This window comes from Muscardinus avellanarius (genome assembly GCF_963383645.1).
Source record: "Muscardinus avellanarius genome assembly, chromosome: 4".
NCBI classification, from domain to species: Eukaryota; Metazoa; Chordata; class Mammalia; order Rodentia; family Gliridae; genus Muscardinus; species Muscardinus avellanarius.
Genome location: NC_137789.1, coordinates 43,426,481 through 43,451,391, shown reverse-complemented (window position 1 = coordinate 43,451,391; position 24,911 = coordinate 43,426,481). Strand labels below are relative to the sequence as shown.

The window sequence follows — 24,911 nt, the reverse complement described above, 5'->3', positions numbered from 1 at the left end:
GAATACTATATTATGCTCCAGAAGATCATGCCTTTTACTTTTGCAGTACTGGGGATGGAACCCAGGGACATTCCATCTCCTAGCTACTGGGGTTCCTGGAAACCCTTCTACTTCCGGGCTACACTCCCAGACCCATTTTTATACTTTTTTTATTTGGAAACAGGGTCTCTTAGGCCAGCACGGCTGGCTTCGAACTTTCACGATCCTCCAGTCTCCGCCTCCCAAGCGCAAGGATTACAAGCGTGCGTCACCTCGCCCGGTTTATTCTTTATTTCTGAAATAGGGTCTTATTAAGTTGCAGAGGGCCTAAGTAGCTGAGGCTGGCTGTAAACCTGTGGTCCTCCTGTCTCAGCCTCTCAAGTACTGGGATTACACCTGCACCACCACACCCAGCTAACTCCTATCTTTTAAAGAAAATAAAGCCACTTTGTGATGAAACCACTTTAAAAGACCTGTGAATGCAGGAGCAGGGAAACCTCCGCTGGTCACTGTCTCCAGAATGACAAAGCGCCAACCTGTGGTGAATTCCTCCTTTTCTCTCAGCCCACTATATTTTAGTTCTCCTCTTCCTGAGGAGGAAAGATATGACTGAGTAAAAAAAAAAAAAATTAAGCCATTAGGAACTTGTAAAGAAAATCTACCAGAGTGTATGTATCCAAGTATACAATATCAAGAAAATTGAGACCTGAGACATTTACTTAAAAATATATTCATTTATTCAAATATATTTACTTTATAACATTATATTTTAACATTCATCAAAAACTAAAGTGTTTTTAAGAATTTTTCATAGTCCTGTACTGAGGCTTTGGCAATTTCTTCACAAAATATTTTATCAGGAATAGATACTAATTTGTCCAAAGAGATGTAGTTAGGTTTTTGTGGATCATATTGTGCTCTTCCCAAATAGGTAAGAAACAGGTGTCTTTCTTTGACTTTAAACAGCCTTGTATTAAATACCTGGAAGAGGAAAAATAAAGTTTAGAAGTGTAAAATAATAAATGAAATATTTAGAAGCTTACTTGGTCAAATATTTTAAAAATATAAAGTATTGACCACATGCTTAATATACATAATTACTGCCACATGATTTATTTATTTATTGGCAGTAATGGGGATTGAACCCAGGGGCATTCTCTCTCTGAGCTATACCCCCAGCTCTATTCTATTTTTTATTTTAAAATACAGTCTCACTAAGTTGTGGATGGCCTCACTAAGTTGCTGAGGCTGGCTGCAAACCTGTGATCCTCCTACTTCAACCTCCTAAATACTGGGATTACAAAAGTGTGCACTATACCTGGCACGACAAGATTTAAATAAGAGTTTCTATTAAAAAATTATGATTAGAGCTGGGCATGGTGGCACATACTTGTAATCCCAGCGCTTGGGAGGCTGAAACAGCAGGATCGCACAGGTTCAAAGCCAATCTCCCCTACTTAGTGAGGCTCTCAGCAACTTAGTGAGACCCTGTTTCCAAATAAAGTATAAAATAGGTCTGGGAGTATAGCCTGGAGGTAGAAAAGCCCCTGGGTTCCACCCCCATTACCACACAAAAAAAAATATATATGATTAAAGGGATTGGGAGTGTGGCTAAGTGGCAGACTACACACCTCACTTGTGTGAGGTCCTGGATTTGATCCCTAGCACCTCCCTAAAAATTATTAGATAAGAAATTATGACTAAAAAGAGGCTCAAAGTCAACAAACAGAACAATAAAATAATTAGGGGGTACACACAGGGCCAAAGAACATGGACTATTCCAGAGACAAAGGACAATTTGTTAGAATAACAAATCCCAGGCCTACTCACTCAAAAACTACCTCACCAGAATCTTGGAGAGCAGGATCCGGATCTGTTTTCTTTTCTTTTCTCTTGAGGTGGCATTGGGGATTAAACCCAGGGACATTATACTTAGCTATACCCCCCCTTTTGTTCTTATATAGTGTCTCACTAAGTTGCTGAGGTTGGCAGTGAGTGTGTGATCCTGTCTCAACCACCCAACTATTGGGATTACAGTTACAGTATGTACCACCACACCTGGTATAGAAACCTGTTTTTTTTTTTTTTTTTTTTTTTAGCACTGTAGGTGGAACCCAGGAACATCCCACCTCTGAGCTACACCCTTAGTCCTATTTTTTATTCTTTAATTTGAAACAGGGTCTCACTGAGTTCAAAGGGCCTCACTGAGTAGCTGAAACTGTCCTTGAAACAAGGTCCTCCTGCCTCAGCCTCCCAAATGTTGGGATTACAAGCATGTGCCACCACACCGGCCAGAAACCTGTTTTAACAAGCTTTCTAAGTGATTCTGATATCTATTACATTTGAGAACCAATGTTTGAGATCAAGATCTATGTCAGCAAAAAATGTGTAAGATTTTAGCCATGAAGCTTCTCTTTTTAAAATTTAAATCCTACTGTTTTCTGGCTAGAATCAAAATAAAATGAATTTGATCTGTTTGGGGAACAACTAAGGGAAACTGTCCTACTCTTCTCTGGTTTAAAAGTACAAGGAAAACTGGGCATGGTGGCTCACGCTTGCAATCCCAGTACTTGGGAGGCTCAGACAGGAGGATCATGGTTTGCGGACAGCCTCAGCTACTTAGTGAGGCCCTCTGCAACTTAGTGAGACCCTGTTTCAAAATAAATAATAAAGGATAGGGCTGGGGGTGTAGCTCAGAGGTAGAATGCTCCATGGGTTCCATCCCCAGCACTGCAAAAATGAAATTAAATGAAAGTACAAGGAGTAGAGAGAGTGGCAGCATTGTTTAAAAAAAATAAAAGGCAGACCAGGTCCCAAAAACTCGCTGTTGAGGACAGGGAGGCTGAGAATCCTGTGTGGCTCTGGTGAGGTCCAGATGACCTGCTCAATGTGCAGCTTGTAGCAGCTGTCTGACAGCTGGAGCACTCAGCACAGCACATCCACATAGAAAGGACACTATGAAAAACAACTGTTAAATTTTTACTTTGAGAACAGAGACAAAAAAAAAAAAAAAGTACAGGGTGCTAACTCAGCATGGGGCCGGTGTGCATTTGGAACAACCCATGTCTTTTTTCTGTCTCTGCAAAAACAATAATATCCTATTCTGCCCTCACTTTGGTCACTAAATTCCTATTACCACTTATTAATGGTAATGGAATATAAGACACTGTAGGGGAGCCGCTGCGGAAGAGCCTGGACAGCGAGCTGAGGTGAGCCGCTGCGGAAGAGCCCGGAGGGAATCGGCAGATTTTTCGGCACAGAGAGCATCTAAAGCTCCCAGTGGCTGGGCTCAGCACACGCTGCAGGGACTCAGAGCGGAGTTCAAAAACAGAAGAAATACGCCAGCCTCACAGCCGAGGGCGTGGCAGCGGCGCCATATTGCCATCAGTGGAAGCGGCAGCAGCAGAATTCACGGAGTCTACTACAGCTCCATCTGCATATTCAACAACAGTGAGTCAAATTGCGGGCCCCAGAGGAGAAATCCCAGTACTGACTCCCAGGGACTTGACCCAGTGGGGGAGTGGCGGTGGCAGAGATATCACACCATAGGAGAACGCGCAACCTGGCACCCCCCACAGTCTAAAGCAGCCTCTATCGACTCCCTGGGTCTGAGACTTTGCGATACAACCCAGTAAAGGAGTAGTGGTGACTGAGATACCACAGACTCGAGATCCAGAGCACCTTAAGTGAAGTCGTAGTGACCCAAGGGAAGAACCCAGAGAAGGCACAAACTCCCGAAATCATGGGAAAGAGGAATAACAATGGAGCAATGAATGCCCACAATCCCACAACATCAGAACCCCATAAAACAGAAATTCAGAGATTTCTAGAAGATCAAATCAGGAAAATAACTTTAGAAATAATAGAGGTGTTTCGAAAAGAATTCAGAGAGAACCAAAAAGAGATAAAGGATGCAATTAATGAAGTAAAGGCCTCAATTCAAAGTACAAACAACCGATTAGACCACATGGAGAATAGAATCTTGCTCTTAGAAGATGAGCAATCCAAAAATGAACGCATAGTTTCTAATCTAGAGAAAAATATCCGACAGCAGGAATCTGACACTGAAGAAATATGGGCCCATTTTAAGAGAGCTAACCTAAGAATAATTGGAATAGAGGAGGGAAAAGATGGTGAAACCAAAGGGATCAACAATATCTTCAAGGAAGTAATAGCAGAAAATTTTCCAAACATAGAGCAAGAGGTCGATACACAGGTTCAGGAAACTTATAGAACTCCCTTTAGACAGGATCGGAGGAGAGGATCCCCACGCCACATAATTGTCAAAATGACCAATGTGGAAGCCAAGCAGAGAATCTTAAAGGCAACAAAAACAAAGGGCCAAGTGACATTCAGAGGCAAACCAATTAGAATCACTCCAGACTTCCCAAAACAAGTCATGAGAGCCAGAAGGGCTTGGAGTAACATATTCCAAACTCTGAAAGAAAACAACTTCCAGCCAAAAATTTCCTACCCAGCAAAACTTTCTATCAAATTAGATGGAGAAATAAGAAGCTTCCATGACAAACAGAAACTGAAGGAATTTATGTCTTCAAAACCAGCACTAGAGAAAATACTCAAAGAGATTAACTACAAAGAAGAAATAGGTAACACATACCAGAACCAGAGAAATAAGAGTTTCCATCCAACAGACAAATAAGATTAGTTATCTGTGGAGATTCATTATTTATGTTAGTCTTATACCTATCTCTAAATTGTATTGTTTGATTTTATTGTTAATTTTTAAGATTTCTAGTTGGAATATTAATATACCTTCAGATATAGCATTTGGAAATATTTTATCCCATTCTATCAGTAACTTTTAACTGTTTACATTGTCTTTGGATATACAATATTTTATTTTTTAGGGAGTTTGTATACCCTTTTGTTGCCTGTGCCACTGAAATCATATCCAAGAAATCACTGCCAATTTCAATGTTGTGAGGTTTTATGACCCAGATTTTCTTCTAAAAGTTTATAGTCTTAAGATTTATATTTAGGTCTTTTATCTATTTTGAGTTAATATTTGTATATGGTGTTAGGTAAGGATCCAATTTTATTCTTTTTCATGTAATTATTATTTTTCAACAATATTTAGTTAAAAGATTATTATTTCCTCCACCAAATGTTCGTGGAAACCTTGTCAAAAATAACTTGACAATATATGGAAGAATGTATCTCTAGGCTTTTATTTAACTCCAATGGTTTATATATCTGCCTCTGGAACAGTACTACACTGTTTCAATTATTGTAGCTTTATATGGTTTGAAATTAGTAAATATATATCTTCTAGCTTTGTTCTTTTTCGAGATCGTTTTGGGTATCTAGAGTCCATATTACATATTAGGATAGATTTTTTCCTTAAAAATAAATATATAAATATATGATAGTTTCACCTAAAAAAAAGAAAAAAGAAAAACAATTCTCTGGTAAGAAAGAAAGCAAAAAGAAATATTAAAATGTTATCTTTAAGTTATCAAAAGCTTGGTATCTGACAAATGAAACTGTTATGTGAGATTATCATTTTTAATTTTGGATAAATTGCTATAATACTAGATGTCAACCACTAAGCCAAGCATGGGAAGGAGGGATGGGGAGGGAATGGGGTGGGGATCAGGTGGGGGCTGACTGGGCGATGTGTGCATGTATGTCTACAAAAGTTTTTTGTATCCCACTATGATGTATGAATACAGTGCACCAATAAAAAATTTAAAAAAAAGACACTGTAGGTCTTTTTTTTGTTTTGTTTTGTTTTGTTTTTGCGAGTCTGGAGATGGAACCCAGGGTCATTCAATCTCCGAGCTACACTCCCTGCCCTAGTTTTTATTCTTTAATTTGAAACAGGATCTCACTGAGTTGCAAAGGGCCTCACTAAGTAGCTGAGGCTGTCTGCAAACCGTGATCCTCCGGTCTCAGCCTCCTGAATGCTGGGATTACAAGCCTGCGCCACCACGCCTGGCTCAGATTTTTTTTTAAGTATAGCTCCTAGGCAGTGACTCTTGGCTTACAAAATTATCATATAACAGACAAAACTATAAGCACTTTTTAGTTGCCAAACTACAAATTAATTTCCTAAATATAATAACACTCTAAGATTTACATAGTTTAGGACCAGATATATCTACTTCTCCAATGTTTTAAGGTTACTTTATCATTAGAGAATGATGTGTTCTTTTAAGTTCAAAAGCTACAGCTTGGATTGGTACCTTATTCTGTTTTTAAAACAGAAAACGTGGAACCAGGCACGGTGGTGCTCATCAGTAGTCCTTGTACTTGGAAGGCTGAGACAGGAGGATCACAGGTCTGAGGCCAATCTCGGCAACTTGGTGAGACCCTGTTTCAAAATAAAAAATAAAATACGGTTGAGGCTATAGCTCAGAGGTAAAGAGCCCCTGGGTTCAATTCCCAGTACTACAATTTTTAATAAGGGGGCTCCTAGCCTGAGAATTATTGATCTTGTCATCCTAAAGTAGATTTGAGATTTGCCTTCAAAGAAACACGCAGTGGGAGGGAAGAGACAAAGCTTTGGGTGATGCTGAACATAAAGTCCTCAGTGGTTTCCTCAAGTCCATCTTTTGCTCTTCTTAACCTTCTATGATCTCTTCTTTGGAATGACTAAATTAGCCACAGTTATTAAATTATATTTCTCTCTCCATTTTAATTATTCTTAAGCTATATATGCCAATCAGATCTATCACTGCATGAGAAAATTAGTTTTAAAACACTTGCCCCAAATTTAAAGTCTACATCAGTTCCCTAACAGCCTTACTCCAGTTAGTATATTTTTCATTAAAAAATGTTTTTCCAAAATACTTCCCAGACCTCCAGAAGTCTGAGAATCTCAATTTGGAAGCCACAGTTCTAGTACTGGTTTTCAACTAGTCATTGTGATACATCTGTCAATATAAAGCTTCCTCTCCATCTTTACGGGCCTCGTCATTCTCCTGGGGATGATACTTCTGCAGTGCAGCATATCCTGAGAGAGAGCCTGGGTTCCTAAACTCCACTGCTGGTTCTAATCCTGGCTCTGCACCTTGTTACTCAGGAACCTAGGCCAGGTTAATCCCTTTATGCTTACTTTTTTTTTTTTTTTTTTTTTTTGTGGTACTGGGGTTCCTGGAAGCCCTTCTACTTCTGGGCTACACTCCCAGACCTATTTTATATTTTTTTTATTCGGAAACAGGGTCTCTTAAGCTAGCATGGCTGGCTTCGAACCAACGCGATCCACCTGTCTATGCCTCCCAAGCGCGGGGATTACAAGCGTGTGCCACCACGCCTGGCATTGTGAGAATTATTTTAATGAGTTAAGATAAGCAAAGAAGTTGACTTAGTGGACATACAGTGAACACATAATAGCTATTATTTCTATGATTTTTCTACCTTTTTAAATTTATTTTTTGCAAGTCTGGGGATGGAACCCAGGGACATTCTACCTCCAAGCTACAGCCCCAGCCCTATTTTTTATTCTTTATTTTGAAACAGGGTCTCACTGAGTTGCAGAGGGCTTCACTAAGTAGTTGAGGCTGTCCGCGAACCTGTATCCTCCTGTCTCAGTCTCCCAAATGCTGGGATTACAAGCGTGTGCCACCACACCCAGCTTGATTTTTCTACTTCTAAGTTGAATTAACTGCTATACAAATCTGGCTGAGACTAATATTACAAGAAATAATTATATTTTTGAAACCACAGTGGATCACAAATTCCACAGAAATACAAATCACACATGTTGGATTTGGTATCCTTGGCACCCACATAAGGTCTACCCCAAGGCAATGAATGCTAAGGATATATTAAACCAATGACTAGACCACTAGGGTTTGGGGGGTCTCTTATGATCTACTGTCACTGAATTATCTACTAACCCTCAAGGAAAACAAATTGTCTTTTTTTTTTTTTTTAAGTACTGGGGGTGGAACCCAGAGACTTTCTAACTCCAGGCTGCACTCGCAGACCTATTTTTTATTTTATTTGGAAACAGGGTCTCACTAAGTTGCTGAGAGTCTCACTAAGTAGCTGAGGCTGGCTTCAGCTGTGATCCTTCTGTCTGATCCTTCTGTCTCAGCCTCCCAAGCACGGCGATTATAAGCATGTGTCACCATGTCCAGCAACTGTCATCCTTTTCATTGAAGATTACTTACTTTTCAATTGCTTCATAAGCCAAATGCACAGAACCAACCATAGGCTTCTAACACTTTTATATGGTGCCAGGAAAATCCTAGATTAAGGGCTATTCATAGTGTGATGGGCAAATGAACACTGCTCTGTGTGAAAGAACTGGACCAAATGCAATCTAGTTCTAGAAGTTGTGTTAAGGTCATATTTCTTTAGCTCCTCTTTTTTTTTTGTGTGTGTGTGTGGTACTGGGGTTTGAACTCAGGGGCATACAACCTCCAACCTACACCCCCAGCCCCGTATTTTATCCTTTATTTTTCAAACAAAGTCTAAGCTGTGGAGTGCCTCACTAAGTAGCTGAGGCTGGCCTCAAACTCAGATCCTTCTGCCTCCGCCTCTAGTACTGGGATTACAAGTGTGTGCCACCACGCCCATCTTTTGCTCCTCTTTATATCAACAGGAACATGCCTAACGGAGTACATGCCTAATGGAATCAAGGAAATTTAATGAGTCACTTATCTTTTTTTTTTTTTGCGGGTTTGGGGATGGAACCCAGAGGTATTTGACCTCCGAGCTATACCCCCTGCCCTATTTTTTATTCTTTATTTTGAAACAGGGTCTCACTAAGTTGCAGAGGGCCTCACTAAGTAGCTGAGGTTGTCCGCGAACCACGATCCTCTGGTCTCCGCCTCCCAAATACTGGGATTACAAGCGTGCGCCACCACGCCCGGCATGAGTCACTTATCTAATAAATACATACTGAGTGCCTCCTTACCTGGCAAACAGGAAAGAAGGATTACTCTGATGAAATGCAATCATTTGTTCAACAAATACTTACTGGATACCTACTAAGTTCCAGGTATAGTTCTGGGCACTAGGGACTTAGCCATGTATGAAACAAATCTGTGCTTTCAATTAATATTCTTATGAATGACAGATAATGTCACCCAGGAGTTAAAGAAAATATAATTACAGCCTTGGCATGATGGCATACTAGAAATGTTTTATGCTTTGGTTGGAGACCACTGCAATACTGCTTATTAACTCATAAATTTAGAAAAACTGTGAATAAAAAACTACATGTAGCATTGAAAGAGAAGCCAAGGGAAGTGATATTTTTCAAATTTATGGATACACGCACTATATTAAACATTTCTAAGTGTTTTTTGTTTTTGCTTTTTCCCTAGTGCTGGGGATTGAACCAAAGGCCTTGCGCTCTGTTTGGAATTTAAATGGAGCAAAACACAGAGAGACTACATTATATTCACAGAATAAGGACTAGGTATAAATTACATGGACCCAGAGGAATCACTGATTCTCCTCAGGAGATGCAGATGTGTGCCCTGCAGTCATGAACTGTCCACGCCTGTGAAGTGCGCAGTACTGTGCTTGGACGCAGCCCAGATACAGGGCCAGGGCCGTGTTACCTGTGGGAACTTGACAATGATGTGGTGGGGAATGCTCATCACGTTGTGCACATAATCAAAAGTCTCTGTAAGTTTCCTTTTATTTGCAGTTAGCATCTTTGGGATTCTGGTGACCATATGTTGAATTTCATTATGTTTGAAACCAAGCTCAAGACGATAAACCTACAAGAAAATAAATTTGCTTTGAGTTACAAATAGAAATAGTTGTTTTGGTACTATGCCAAAGGACACACTGATGTTTTCAAATTTAAAATAATGTTATTTTAAAATCTGGGGACAGTTATGTCAGTACCCTCAAGGGATTATGTCTTCCTGCTTCTGGGGTAACCTGAACTTCAAGCCCCTCTGCTGAGAATGAAGGGAGATCATCATGAAGGACACTGGAAGGAGCAATGTAATTGCGAGCTGGGATTACAGTACACAGGGGAGGCCTGGGTAGGCTCTATGGGTGGATATGGACCAACATTAAGATGTTGAAATGCAGCCGGGCGCGGTGGCGCACACTTGTAATCCTAGTATTCGGGAGGCTGAGACCAGAGGATCACGGTTCGTGGACAGCCTCAGCTACTTAGTGAGGTCCTCTGCAACTTACTGAGACTCGGTTTCAAAATAAAAAATACAAAATAGGGCAGAGGGTGTAGCTTGGAGGTCAAATGCCTCTGGGTTCCATCCCCAGACCCACAAAAAAAAAAAAAAAAGTCAAAATGCCTTTTGAGCTTCTGTACTCAAGCAGACTCACACACATTATTGAAAAACTGCATGACCAAATTCCAGACAGAGATAACAAAACTAAACACCCAAGGGGGTAGGCCTGCTGCGCCTTTTCTAGAGTGTCCAATGCTCCCCCACCCAGCATTGCTCTTATCCCTCTGTGGTTATCCCCACATAAGACTCTAAGCTCCATGAGAGCAGGTACTCCCTCCCCAGCACAGATGGACTGTGGGACACTTCAGCACCTCGAGATCAGGACTTGCAGAACAGTTTCAATTACTAGAGCTTTGCATACTGACTAGTCAGCTGCTTTGGCTTCATACTATTCTCTTGGAGGAAGGGCAATAAAGAGAGTCTGGTATGTTCTGTGATAGAACTAGAGCTGGCAATTGACATTGGTCTCACGGAGAGCAATGTGCTGGTCCCTTCTCCTCACAGGCTTTTAGATCCAGCCTCCCAAACTCCCCTTGACAAAGAGTCTCAAGGGGACTGAACTGGGCAGACACAGCAGTTCCACAGACTGGTTACAAAAACTAGGAAACAACATAGCCTCTCGTGCCAGGCAACAGAAGCAGTTTCCAGGCACTACCCACATCCCTATCCCTTACTTTGGGATTATAGGTACCAGTGTCTGACAGGTAATTTACTCACGTAACACCTGGTCAACATGTGAGAATATTAACTGAAACAAATTGCTTGCAGAGGTACTTGTTTTCTCTTTCTGTCTTTTTATTTATTTTATTTTTTGCGGATTTGGGGATGGAACCCAGGGGCATTTGACTTCTGAGCTACACCCTCTGCCCTATTTTTTATTTTGAAGGAGTCTCCCTAAGTTACAAAATGCCTAAGTAGCTAAGGCTGTCCATGAACTGCGATCCTCCGGTCTTAGCCTCCAAATGCTGGTATTACAAGTGGTGCGCACCACGACACCTGGCTTCTTTCTGTCTTTTTAGAAATAATTTCTCTCTCTCTCTCTCTCTCTCTCTCTCTCTCTCTCTCTCTCTCTCTCTCTCCCTCCCTCCCTCCCTCCCTCCCTCCCTCTCTCTTTGTGTGTGTGTGTGTGTGTGCGTGCGCGCACGCTAGGGATTAAACCCAGGGGCATTCTACCTCTAAGCTATACCTGCAGCTCTATTTTCTTTTCTTTTCTTTCTTTCTTTCTTTCTTTCTTTCTTTCTTTCTTTCTTTCTTTCTTTCTTTCTTTCTTTCTTTCTTTTTTGGTGGTACTGGGGTTCCTGGAAACCCTTCTATCTCCGGGCTACACTCCCAGACACCAATTTTTTATATTTTTATTTGGAAACAGGGTCTCTTAAGCCAGCGAGGCTGGCTTCAAACCTGCGCGATCCTCCTGTCTCCGCCTCCCAAGCGTGGGGATTACAAACCTGCGCCACCACGCCCAGCTCTATTTTCTTTTTATTTTGAAACAGAGTCTCACTAGGTTGATGAGAGCCTCACTATTTGTTGATGCTGTCCTCGAACTTGCAATCCTCCTGTCACAACCTCCCAAGTACTGAAATTACAGGTGTGCACCACCACACCCAGCCAGAAATAACGTCTTCTAAAATCCAGTTTTCTTTAAGATGACAAGAGCAAATTCTATTCTCTTCAAAGGGCTTAAACACTGAAAGAAAGAAAATGATCTTACACAGCTTAATGCTGTCTTACCTTCATATTTTCTTTCACAGGCTCCAGACTTCCAGTGAGTAGCCTTGGAAGACGAACAACCAGGTCTCTAGTCTATAGTTATAGACAATCTGTTATCACCAAAACATGCACATCTAACCAGTGTGGAAAACCAAGGCATAACTGGGAATTTGAAGGTAAAATTCAAAAGATGACCCAACAGAAAAGTGATAGGGCCCTTGGGAATACATAATAACTGTTTGTAGAATGAACAAATATTGAAAACAAAAGGTAAGGAGTCAACTTGACGGGATGTTATAAAAAGATGATGCTTTATCTTTAACCCAAAAGGATAATTCATTTTTGTACAAAATACCAAGAATTTATAGGATTCATATTGGTCAGACAATTGTTAGAAACATGAGATTTAATAATTACTAAATGTACTGACATGGAAATGTACAGATTTCTTCCATTCTTTACCTTCTTCACGCTGAGTTCAAGTTCTTTCTGAAAAAATCCTAATCTGTTATCCAATCTTTCCACTGAAAAACTTAGCAAAAATGGTGCATTTCTGACCATCTGTGCAATATCTGCCTTGCTGAAATTTTTTGACTGTAGATAAGCCACCCTAGAGAAGTAAACAAAAATATACATATGATAAACATTTTCTAGTTGCATACTACTGCCCAAAGTAGCAACCTTTTCAAGAAAGAAGGTTCCTACACCAAAGGACAAATAAAAACATCCCATGATAATGGCCCCAGTATATACAAAATGTAACAATTGTCTACCAAATTCTAGGATGGTTTCCTTTCCTTTTATATTTGAAGAAAGAAAAGAATTCTGAAAATCCCTAATAGATTCCTTTTTCACTTAGTCTGACTTATTTTATTACTTGGTTAAAATAAATGAATAGAATTTAAGTTTAGATTTTTTTCGTGATAAGAATATAAAAAAACACCAATTAAGGAATTGAAAGATACAGAAATCTTTAGGCAAAGAAAGATCCTTTCAGCATGACTATAATTGAGAGAAGATGTTTTTGTTAGTGTATTTGTTACATATTTTCATAATTTCACTATGGTTTCTCAATATGTATTTTGTTAGCAATAAAAATTTCCTAATTTCTAGTTACTCAATAAGGTAGTATCACATAGGAAGCTTAACAATAAAATAAAATTATTAATTTTTAAAAACCTAAAACCATACTAAAAAGTAGTTTTATTAAAAGTCTAAAACATATCAGGACATTATTATGTTTCTTATCAGAAAAATAAAAATCCTGGTAAGCCAGGTAAATTGTCCACACTAAATGAAGAAAAAGAGATTCATATTAGTTAAATAACTTGTATTAGATCATCAAACAATTAGTGATAAAACATATTTGAATTTAGGCATACCTATATCTAAAGCCTATGATGGTTTTATACCCTGTACCAGAACCTAAATTACTCTGTATCCACTATTACTTTTACAGGAGTTTCTTAGAGACATGACAGGAAATATTGATAAATTTAAGTATACAAAAACCCATGTAAAAATCAAAAGGCAAGTGACAGTGGAAAAAATATGTGCAACATGCTTGAGAGACAGAACTAGTATTTTTAATATATAAAATAATGTTTATAAAAAATAAAAGAAAAAAAGCCCAATGAAAAATTAGCAAAGGACACAGACCATTTATGAAAAAGGAAACAGAGAGAGAAATTTAACACAAAAAGTTACTCCAAATGTGAAAAATGTTCCAACACTTGCTATTCAAAATACTGTTTATATCAAATGAGGTATTATTTTTACATGTAAAATGAACCAAAATCACAATTTGATAACACTGCATTTCTGTATACTGTTGGGGGAATATGAACTTGAAAAAAACTCAGATAAAGAACAATTTGGAGCCGTTGTAGTGATGCACCCTGGGTTCTATCCCCAGTACTGCAAAAAAAAAAAAAAAGAAAAAAAAGAAAAAAAAGAAAAAAAAAAGACAATTTGGTGATATCTGGTAAAATTATAAACAAATATGCCCTTTCTTCTACTCTTATACTTTTAGAAATTCTACTGATCCCTACCAATATGTGTGAAAGGAGGTATACACATAGTCACCATGGCATCATGGTATCAGGAAAGACCAAAACAGGTTCCATGTTATCAACGGGGTACTAGATAGGTCTGTAGTACGGACTGTGCTAGAGTTAGAGAATAGGAAATGTTAAAAAAAATCTCCAAGATATAGTTATGGCAAGAAAGGAAGGTGCAGAATAGTATGTATAAATGCTACCAGCTGCTGCATTTAAGTGTATGCATATGCATATATGCTTGTATAAGACAGGATATTCCTAGAATATGAGTAATAATAATTTGTAATAATATGAATAATAATAGCCATTTTTCTAGGTGGGTCTTGAAAGGCTAAGGGATGGGAGCATTAAAAAGGATTACTTTTGGGGTGGTGATGGTGGAGTGGGTGGGCAGTGAGGATTGATGTGTGATTAAAACATTATCAAAACTGTTGTTCATATTATAATATTTTTTATAATAAAATTGATAAAAAGTCCACTCAACCAAAAACATTTAAATGCAGGTTATTCATTCAAAAATTCTAGAAATAATTAAATTTTTATACATTTTAAAATGTTTCACTGCAAAGAAAACTAGTACATAAAATCAATGTTGTTACAGAAATTCTAGAAAATAAGACCGTTATATATAGCAGAACCAGAAACTAATTAGATTATCTTTGCCTATCTATATTTTGCCTATTCAGTAGTAGCTTATTTCTCATTGCATATCATTTTGAGTATATACGGATTAAATATCTATTAAAATTATAGCAAGTAATGACTGTCCTACAGTTCAGTCTGATTGGCAGTCAGGTAAGAATCATAGACCTTACTATGTACATTAGGGAACAGTTTTCAGTTGTTAGAAGCAGGGGTGACTTTAAGCAAGTAACTTAAGCTTTTTAAAGATTAAATTTCAAGCCCGGCATGGTGGCACACATTTGTAATCCCAGCATTTGGGAGGTGAAGACCGGAGGATCGCGGTTTGCAATCAGTCTCAGCTACTTAATGAGGCCCTTCGTAACTTAGTGAGACCCTGTTTAAAAAAATAAAAGACTAAAAAAACAGGGCTGGGAGTATAACTTGGAGGTAGAATACCCCTGGGTTCCATCCCAGTACTACCAAGAAAAAAAAATTAAATTTCCTTCACAGAAATTTAATGGAAGATACTATGGTACAGTGACCAGGACTCTGCAGTTAGACTAGCTGGGTTTGAATCCCAGCTCTGCTGCTTACATTTCTGTGTATAACCTTGGGTAAATTATTGAATCTCTCTGCCTCCCATGTACAAAGGGAAGAGTAAAAATCATGTTGCAGCCTCTACAATGATCCCCATGGCCTGGTGTTCATGAGTCCTTGGAATAAACTGTGAGCAACACAGAACGGTGATAGCATGTCTGTTTCACACCAGACTTTAAGTTCCATGATGGGGATGGGACAGAGCACAACTTTCACCTGTGAAGTCTAGCCCAGTGCCTTGAACATATAATGCCTCAAACTGTTCAATGTAAGGAATGCAGTTTTTGCACTCATTTCTCCCCAATTTAGAGAAATGCCATTATATTATAAAGGTTCAAGAAATTGCAGTGCTCTCTGAAACACAGGGAGGCTTAACACCAGTGTGGAGGACAGTCAGGGCCATCAAGACTAGAGGCAGGCAACAAGGGAGACTGCTGTAGGAATCCTGGCATGAAATGATGGGGACCAGAAGCAAAGTATCCCAGCTGAAGATTGGGACAGATGTACTGATTGACTTGAGAGATCAAACAGCTGGACTGTTTGATTGGTGATTTGTTAGATATGAATGCCAAAAGAAGGAGAGCCAAGATTAATATCCATATTTCTGGTCCGGAAATGGGGTAAACAATGTTCCCGTTATATAATAACGGCAATGTGAACTGATTTTGGTGAGAGGTGGGTGGTAATGGATTCAAGGCCAACTAAGGCCATGGACTCTGTCAAGCTCTGCAAGGTGTTCTCAAGGCCTAGCAGGATCCTCATCTCACAGATCATTATTATCACACTGTCAAGAGTCTCACCAATTCAGTAAGTCTTTGACTGCTGAGTGAAGCACAACCATGTTTATAAAGGTACTATTTAAAGAAGATAAACAAGCAGGGCGTGGTGGCACACGCTTGTAGTCCCAGCATTCGGGAGGCTGAGATCAGAGGATCGTGGTTCACGGACAGCCTCAGCTACTTAGTGAGGCTCTTTGCAACTCAGTGAGACCCTGTTTCAAAATAAAAGAATAAAAAATAGGGCAGGGGGTGTAGCTTGGAGGTCTAATGCCCCTGGGTTCCATCCCCAGGCCCTCAAAATAAATAAATAAATAAATAAAATAAATGTATGTGTGTATACACACACACACAACACACACACACACACACACACACACACACACACACACACACACAAGAACAGAACAACCCAAATAACTAACTTGTGACCATGATTAAGCAAGTTATATAATAATTTTCCAAGAGAATGTCAAATGTCTACCATCACAAATTGGATAGAAAAAACACAAAAGATCATGCTTTCATAATGTAACTGCACTCCCATATAATTTCTTAATGGAGTTTCTAGGAAAAAAAACACTCCTACTCCAATTTTTGAAGAGAAATAGTTATGTACTGACTCAGCAGTAAGTTGAAATAATAAAATAACAAAATAATGGTTTTGAATACTTAATTTAGATCAAAGAAAGCTCCATATAAAAAAATAACAATTAATGCTCATTATCTCAGTAGACACTTAGGCAACAAGACTTAAAAATTTTCCTACATATATTATTTCCTTCATAGCCACTTAGGTTATATGATATTTCATTCTAAAACCCTACCTGGTCTTAAGATTTTCAAGGTCTTCAGAGAAAATAGCATAATTTTTACTCAGGAATGGTCCCAACTGGTTATCCTCTAACCCCAGATCCTTGAGAAACAGGAGTATTTTCTTAATGTCCTTTTCAAAATCCAGTCTTAGAAGGAGATTGGCTGCCTCTGGATGTTTTTCTATGTTGGACAAATCCACTCCTACAATAAATTGTAAAAACCATTTGAAGATCACTGCTTAGATCAGCTATTAAAGTTCATACATATAAGCATAAGAAAACTGACAAACAGCCAATTCAAAGGAGAACTGAGTTAGACAAATATAAACTTATATTTTCAAGTTAAACATTGCAGACATGAAAGACAAATTAACACGAATTGTAGCATTTATTTTAAAAGCAAATATAAAGGAAAACAAGAACATCTATGGCTAAATTTCTCCAAAAGACAAATTCATTAATTTCCAGATCAAGCCAAGTAGGGTGGTACATGCCTATAGTCCCAGTATTTGGGAGGCTGAAAGAAGGATCTCAGATTCGAGGACAGCCTCAGCAACTTAGTGAAACCCTGCTTCAAAATTAAATATAAGGCTAGGAGTATAGCTCAGAGATAGAATACCCTTACAAAAACAAAACAAAACAAAACAGCCCTATGAGCCGGGCGTGGTGGTGCATGCTTGTAATCCTAGCATTTGGGAGGCTGAGCTCTGAGGATTGCAGTTTGTAGACAGCCTCAGCTACTTAGCGAGGCCCTCAGCAACTCAGTGAGACCCTGTTTCAAAAATAAAGACTAAAAAATAGGGCTGGGGTGTAGCTTAGAGGGTTGTAGCTCAGAGGTGCAATGACCCTGGGTTCCATCCCCAGTACCGCAAAAATAAAATAAAATAAAATAAAAATTTAAAAAGCACATTATGAATAAACTGTTACTGTGTTTAAAGATTTTTTCCTTTATCTTTCTGTAGTTTTAAAAATAATATTATTTAAAAATATATTTATGACCCCTTCATAAGGGAATAAAGTTTAACCTCTGTCTTACTCATCACTGGCACCTCCAGGTCTGTAGTGTAGTGTAGAGACAAGGACCTTGGGAGAGCTTATGAACATCGGAGTGCTAATGGGTGAGCACAGACAGCCCTCCAGCACCTCATCCCACAAAGCAGAAAGCATTTAGATGGTGTTACCTTTGCTCCATATGGATCTTATAATCTTAGGTAATCAAAGTAAATGAGATGAGTAACAGGAAAGAGTAAAAAGGGAAGAAGCCCAGTTATTATTTTAAAACACTTTTTGCTTTCAGAGATAGTTAGATTTCTGCATTAATTAGGCAGGAAATGAAAATAACCTGTAATTCAAAACTCTCAAGAGCCAGACGTGGTGGTGCACACCTGTAATCCCAGTACTTGGGAGGCTGAGACTTAAGGATTGCAGGTTTGAGGACAGCCTCAGCAAGTAGTGACTCTCATCAACCTAGTGAGACCCTGTTTCTAAATAAAAATAAAATTGGGTAGAGGGTATTGCTTGAAGGTAGAGTGTCTCTGAATTCAATCCCCAGTACCACCAAAAAAAAAAAAAAAGAACATTCTCATTAAAAGTGAACATTTAACATTTTATTCTCATTTGCCTGTTATCTGATTAAAAAATTTAACACAAAAATATCTTATGCCTTTATTTTTTATTTTTTTTTGCGGGTCTGGGGAAGGAACCCAGGGGCATTTGACCTCCGAGCTACACCCTCTGTCCTATTTTTTATTCTTTATTTTGAAATAGGGTCTCACTAAATTGCAGAGGGCCTCACTAAGTAGTAGCTGAGGCTGTCCACAAATCGTGATCCTCCAGTCTCAGCCTCCTGAATGCTGGGATTACAAGCATGTGGCACCACGCCCAGCTTATCTTATGCCTTTAAAATAAACATTCAGATGGTGTAAAACCTTAAATTTACACTAAAATTTCATAATCTTAAAATATTTTTTGATATTAAAAATGACTCCATTAATTCATTAATTTCTAGAGGTAACTTTATAGTCACATGCACATACTTGTAATCCTAGTACTTGGGAGGCTGAGACAAAAGGATCACACAGGTTCGAAGCCAGCCTCAGCTACTTAGTGAGGCTCTCAGCAACTTAGTGAGATACTGTTTCCAAATAAAGTATAAATAGGTCTGGGAGTATAGACCTGAGGTAGAAAAGCCCCTGGGTTCCACCCCCAGTACCACCAAAACAAAACAAAACAAAACAAATGAAATATAAATATTCTTACCTTAATGGTATCCACAAGCAGACAAATTATTATATTAATTTTAACTTCAAATATTATTAGATCCAAATAGAATTTTTTTTTTTTTTTTTTTTTTTTTTTTTTTTTTTTTGCGGGTCTAGGGATGGAACCCAGGGGCATTCGACCTCTGAGCTATACCCCCTGCCCTATTTTTCTTTATTTTGAAACCAGGTCTCACTGAGTTGCAGAGGGCCTCACTAAGTAGCTATCCGCGAACCGCGATCCTCTGGTCTCAGCCTCCCAAATGCGGGGATTACAAGCGTGCGCCACCACGCCCGGCTCAAATACAATTTTAAATCTATAGACAATTGACTGAAGTATAAGAGAACCTCTAGCTATACTTATGAAAATAATTAAAGTTTCTTCCTGCCATATATAAATATTAATTCCAGATAAATTAATAATCTAAATTAACTCTATTAGAAGAAAACAGAATAGAAATTTTATGTATGGCTTCTATATGATACATATTTGCTTTTGAAAAGGTTCGGAAAGCTATTAAGTCAACAAGAGTGCAATAAGAGTGCTTATCTTTGGAGATGGATAGAGGAAAAGAGATTGATCTCTTCAAACATTTGCACTTTTTGCAACTAGAAGGAATCCTTTTGTAATTTTAAAATAGTATTACTAACAAAAAGAAAAAATCCAATTATTGGATGGATACAGAAATAAGATGGAAACCAGTTCCAAAAATCTGTGATAAATGGGGGAGGGAGCCTTTGAAAATTACACTAAGGGCTCAGACTTCAAAATGAAGTAAATATCCCAGCTTACAAGTGTTGAAAGGCCTTGCTCAGCGTGAGCTGTCACACCCTGAGTGTGTTACAGCACAAATCCTGAAGAGCTGCTTTTAACAGCAGTGGGAGAACAGAGTCTCATTAGAGGAGCACACTGCTCAGTCAAATCACTTGGGCTCCCTCAAGGTCTCATTGACTTGAAAAAAGTCACTGAATGCCTCTATGGACCAGGGGCTTCTACTAAGCACTGGGGATAGAAAAAATGAATAATAAATTACCTAACCTGTAGGTAATCGGTCTAGGCAGCCTTATCTCATCAGTTCAGTAACTACAAATATTACCATAGTGTTCAGTTTTGGTTATGCATATTTAATTATCAGTCAGGACCTGGCAGGCATCAGATACTGCCTTAGAAAGTTCAAAAGAAAAGAGCATGCTGAGCATGGTGGAGCACACCTGTAATCTCAGTACCTGGGAGGAGACAGGAGGATTCCAAGTTCAAAGCCAGCCTCTGCAATGTAGCAAGGTCCTCAGCAACTGAGACCTTGTTTCAAAATAAAAGTAAATAAGGCTAGGGTGTAGCTCAGATGTAAGATGCTCCTGGGTTCAATTCCAGTAAACACACACACACACACACACACACACACACACACACACACACACACACCACCACCACCACCACCAACAACAACAACAACAACAACAACAGGAGAGAAAAGAAAAAGAAAGAACAGAGCATAAATGAAGAACTCAATTGAGGAGCACGACAGAGTTAAAGGAAATATCCAAGGGCACTTCCACTACCCACAGCAAGGAAGCCAAAGTGCTTACCAGAGCCCAGAGGGAGCCTGAAGCTATTAATTAAGGGTTGTTCAGGAAGAGCTGTTGTCATGGAGAGAGCAGTTACAGGAGTCAAAGAGAGGGGGAACAAGGGAAAAATATCTCCACCCAGCCTGTCTACTGGCTGAAGCTCTCCAGAAGTCCTGGTGCTCTGAGCCTTAGTGCACGGGGTTGTCCTCTTGGGATGCAGAACAAGCAGAGAAAGGGAGAAAATCAATCTGCCAAGCCAACAAAGAAGGACAAGAAAAGGACAAGGACAAGGACGTGGGTGCCCACACACAAGCAGGGTTCCTCTAAGTTACTGTCATTTCAATTACTTCCAAGACAGGCTGCCGAGATATTAGTATACAGACAAGGGAATGGCTGAAGCATATTCCAAGGCTGTAAGTATACTGCAAATTGTTTCCAGGTAGGATCCACATATTAGTGCTGTCTAGCATCACCTACAGCAGCTGTTCAGAAAGGAAAAGTGGCTGGCCATTCCTGCTCACAGCAGATGTCTCCTCTTGCCTCTGAACTCACAGGATATTTTTTTTATTGTACTCATTTTTGGATAAACAGATGTCTTGATATACATATATGCTGTTAAATGATTAAATTGAGCTAATCAGCATATCTATCGCCATATGTACTCACCATTTCTGTGTGGTGAGAACACTTAAAATCTACTTTATTAGCAATTTTCAAGTATAGAGTACTTTGTTATTAACTATAGTACATCACATTGTACCAAGGAACCCCAAAACTTATTCCTCCTGTCTAGTGGAAACTTTGTGCCTTTTGACCAGTATCTCTGCATGCCCACCTCACCTCCACTCCCCACCACCATCTGCTCTCAGCTTCTCAGTGTCTGTCTTCTTTAGTTTTCACATATGAGTGAGATCATGTGGTACTTGTCTTCTTTTTTCTTTTTCTTTTTTTTAAATTTCACTTACAACAATGTTCTCCGGGCTCATCTATGTAGTTGTAAATGGCAGGGCTTTCTTTTTAAAACTAGATAAGAATTCCACTGTAAATACAGCACATTTTCTTTATCCATTCAGTAACTGATTAAAATTTAGATTGATTCATGGACAACTTTATTTGTATCTTTAATGTGGGACTAATCACTTTACCTTTCATCTTTGTATGTTATCCTAAAATATATATGTGTAGATGTTTCTGAACACTTCAGCTTCTCGAGAACAAAAGCCATTCCATATACATTTGGGCAGCTGGGCACAGGAACTGATGCGCTAACAATTTCCACAAACTGTCATTAGTGCTAGGATTGAAATAAGGGTGGGAGCAGGAGCCTAGTGGCAGATCACTGACTGCAGGGTCAAAGAAAACATGTCAGAACTTACTTGAATTGAGCTAAGTTCTCCAGCTGTCAGAGGTGGCCAATCAAAAGAAGGAAGTAGCAAGTGATTGCACTGGAATGGTAAGCAGAAGGCAACCAGGAAGTGGCAATGGGGAGGGAAGGTTGCACTGAAGGAATAGATTAAAAACGAGAAGACCAACCGAAAGTTTGCCATTAGATCCCTAGCTGCCTTAATTACCAGATCCAAGTGTTCTACTAGTCAACAAGCTAAGGTAGTTATAAAGCAGGCCAACAGAGAAACTACCCAATCAGAACGGGAGCTCCCATGGGAAGGGGGTAGCGGTGGACCATAGGTCATAGGTCAATAGAATACAAATTATAGGATAGAGTAGACTAGAAAAACTGTCCTGATCAGTTATTGGAAGGTGTGGGGAAATTTAACCCTAGAAACAAAGAAAATAATCAAATGAAATACAAGGAAAAGACAAAGTTCATTTAATTGCAGAAAAACAAAAAAGTTGTACAAAAAGGAAAACAGTACACGTCTTTTTAGAGTACCTAGTATTTATCATCATAGTGTAATCCCTTGATGTCTAAAAATTACAACTATCCTGGAAGAACTCCTAAAGAGAATATGGGAAAAGTATATGTATATTTTTAAGAGGTCAAGTAATGTCTAAAATGGATGAAACAAGCAACAGTTTAACAACTACTTTTATGATGTTCAGGTTAAAAAACCAAGTAATAAAAGTTAAGTTGATACCTCTGGGGAGAGGATGCAAGGTCAGGAAGGTTGAAGCAGAGAATATGGTGATTCTCTGGAGTCCTTCTCACACAATTTCACTTTTCCTTATGTACTACTTTGATGAAGATTAAATGACAATTTAAAGAGTAAAGCAAAACAAAGAATACACTCAAGAAGTACTTGTTAGTCAAACGCACCTAGAAGCACTAACTTCTGCAGCGTCTCAGAATGATCGACGTAGTCGCGAAGTGTGAATGTATCTGGGGGCAGTGGAGGGTCTGCAACAATCTGAATAGCCTCTTGCTCAGAAATGGGCTCCAGCGGAGACAACGGAGGCAAGTCGTCCAGTTCTGGGAAGCCAGCCATGTGGAAAGAGAAGCAAGTTAGTGCCCAAGGACACACTGCAAACAGTGTCTACAAAGACCACCCCTTTGCTAGTTTGCATCTTTTGCTGATTAAATCTTGGGCTCATTTCAGAATTAAATATTTAAGAAGTCCAAAAAATGTTCTACCCTCCAAGAGGAAGGAAGACTATGCACCCACCGTTCCTCCAAGATAGGAAATTTGATGGTAAGTATCAAGGTTAGCAACATTTCTTCACTTTTCATCAACCAGTAAGAATGTTAAAGATCAACTACCCTACAAATACATTTTGATAAAGAAATTTTGTCTAGCATAGCGTGTTGATTTGGCTAAAAGCACAACATATTGCAAATGCTTGAAATGCATAGGCTAAAGTCATGACATCCTGAAAATTTTCCATTTTGATCCAATGCCCTCCTCTCCAAGTTATTCTCAAATGTCTTTTTTTAAATAAAACACAATATGGAAGACACTTGGAACTGTAACTTATCTTAAGCTAAGGATTTCAGACTATGATCTCGTTTTTTTCCCTCCAACCACTATCTACCCTTTCTCTTTGCATAGCTAGCCTCTCCTCTCAATGTCCCCTTCCAGCTTTCTTTCTGAGTATTATCCCATTTGTGGTGAAATACTGAATTCCTAAAATAGAGAGCACTAGGAGACCGATTAGCAAAAATCAACAGGAGGTAACTTTTGGAGGTGATGTAATTGTTCTTTTTGGTGACTGTGCCGGTTGTTATACAACTAAATGCACACATCAAAATTCATAGAACTGTATGCCCCATAAGATGAATTTTATTTGATACTAATTATATTTTAATAATCTAATTAATACAATAAGGTTTTTCCCCCTGGGGCTGGGTATTAAATTCAGGGCCTTACACATGCTAGGCTCTATCTCTGAGCTGCATCCCCAGCCTTATTTTATTCTATTATTTTGAAACTGGGTTTAAGTTTGGCTGAGGGCCTCACTAAATTGCTGAGGCTGGCAGCGAACCCACAATCCTCCTGTCTCAGCCTCTCAAGTACTGGGATTACAAGTGTGCACCACTATGCCTGGCCTTTTTAATTTTTTGAAATAGGCTCTCGCTAAGTTGCTGAGGCTGTACTCCAATTTGCAATCCTCTAGCCTTAGCCTCCTGAGTAGCTGGGATTACAGGTTTGCAGTACTACACCTGGCCCTGGAAGAAAAATCTTTTAGAGAGAAACTAAGTAAGTACTTAGAAAGTGAATGTTATATATATACACCTATAATCTTATACATATTACCCCACAAACTCTTGGTCAATGAAATAAAGACATAAAGAAATGAATAGAACTGGCATCCTTCCTTTTTTTGACTGGTACAGGATATGACTTGAAATGGGTCACCTATAATCTTATACATATTACCCCACAAACTCTTGGTCAATGAAATAAAGACATAAAGAAATGAATAGAACTGGCATCCTTCCTTTTTTTGACTGGTACAGGATATGACTTGAAATGGGTTAGCAGGATGTAAACAGGTACCTTGTTCAAATTGCAAAAGAGGAGAAAGGGAGACTTTTCTGAAGTTAAGAATTACCTTCTACAGACAGCTCAGGATCAAAGCTGGGTATGTGCTGGGTCTTCTCTGATGGCTCATTCACTGAAGGAAGCAGAGTGCTTTGAGCGGAATTATTCTCTTGCCAACTAGAGTTGGTAGGCTGGGAACTATTCCATAAGGAGGAAGTCCTATATGTCTTAAATCCCCGCTGGAGCAAATAATTGTCAGAGGACATCTGAGGCTGAGCACAAAAGCTATACAACCATGTTTTCCCTGGTCTTGGAAAACGTTTTGTGATTTGGGTAGCATTAATGAAGCTGCCCAATTTAACTGAGTTGAACCATCTGGGTAGCTGTTGGGCTGACAAGGCCATTTT

The 24,911-nt window shown here is 39.0% G+C and overlaps 1 protein-coding gene across 1 annotated transcript; it reads right to left on the bottom strand.

Moving 5' to 3' along the window:
* Positions 1-765: 765 nt before the first annotated feature.
* MTERF3 (mitochondrial transcription termination factor 3) lies at positions 766-24,911 on the bottom strand (the record flags this gene model as incomplete). The annotated part of the gene is made up of 7 exons (XM_080695002.1): positions 24,575-24,911; positions 22,842-22,994; positions 16,755-16,944; positions 12,333-12,480; positions 11,892-11,963; positions 9,519-9,680; positions 766-960 (listed from the first exon to the last, which is right to left on the bottom strand). Exons 1-7 carry the CDS (start codon positions 24,906-24,908, stop codon positions 766-768), a joined length of 1,254 nt encoding a protein of 417 aa, XP_080551128.1. The 5' UTR covers positions 24,909-24,911.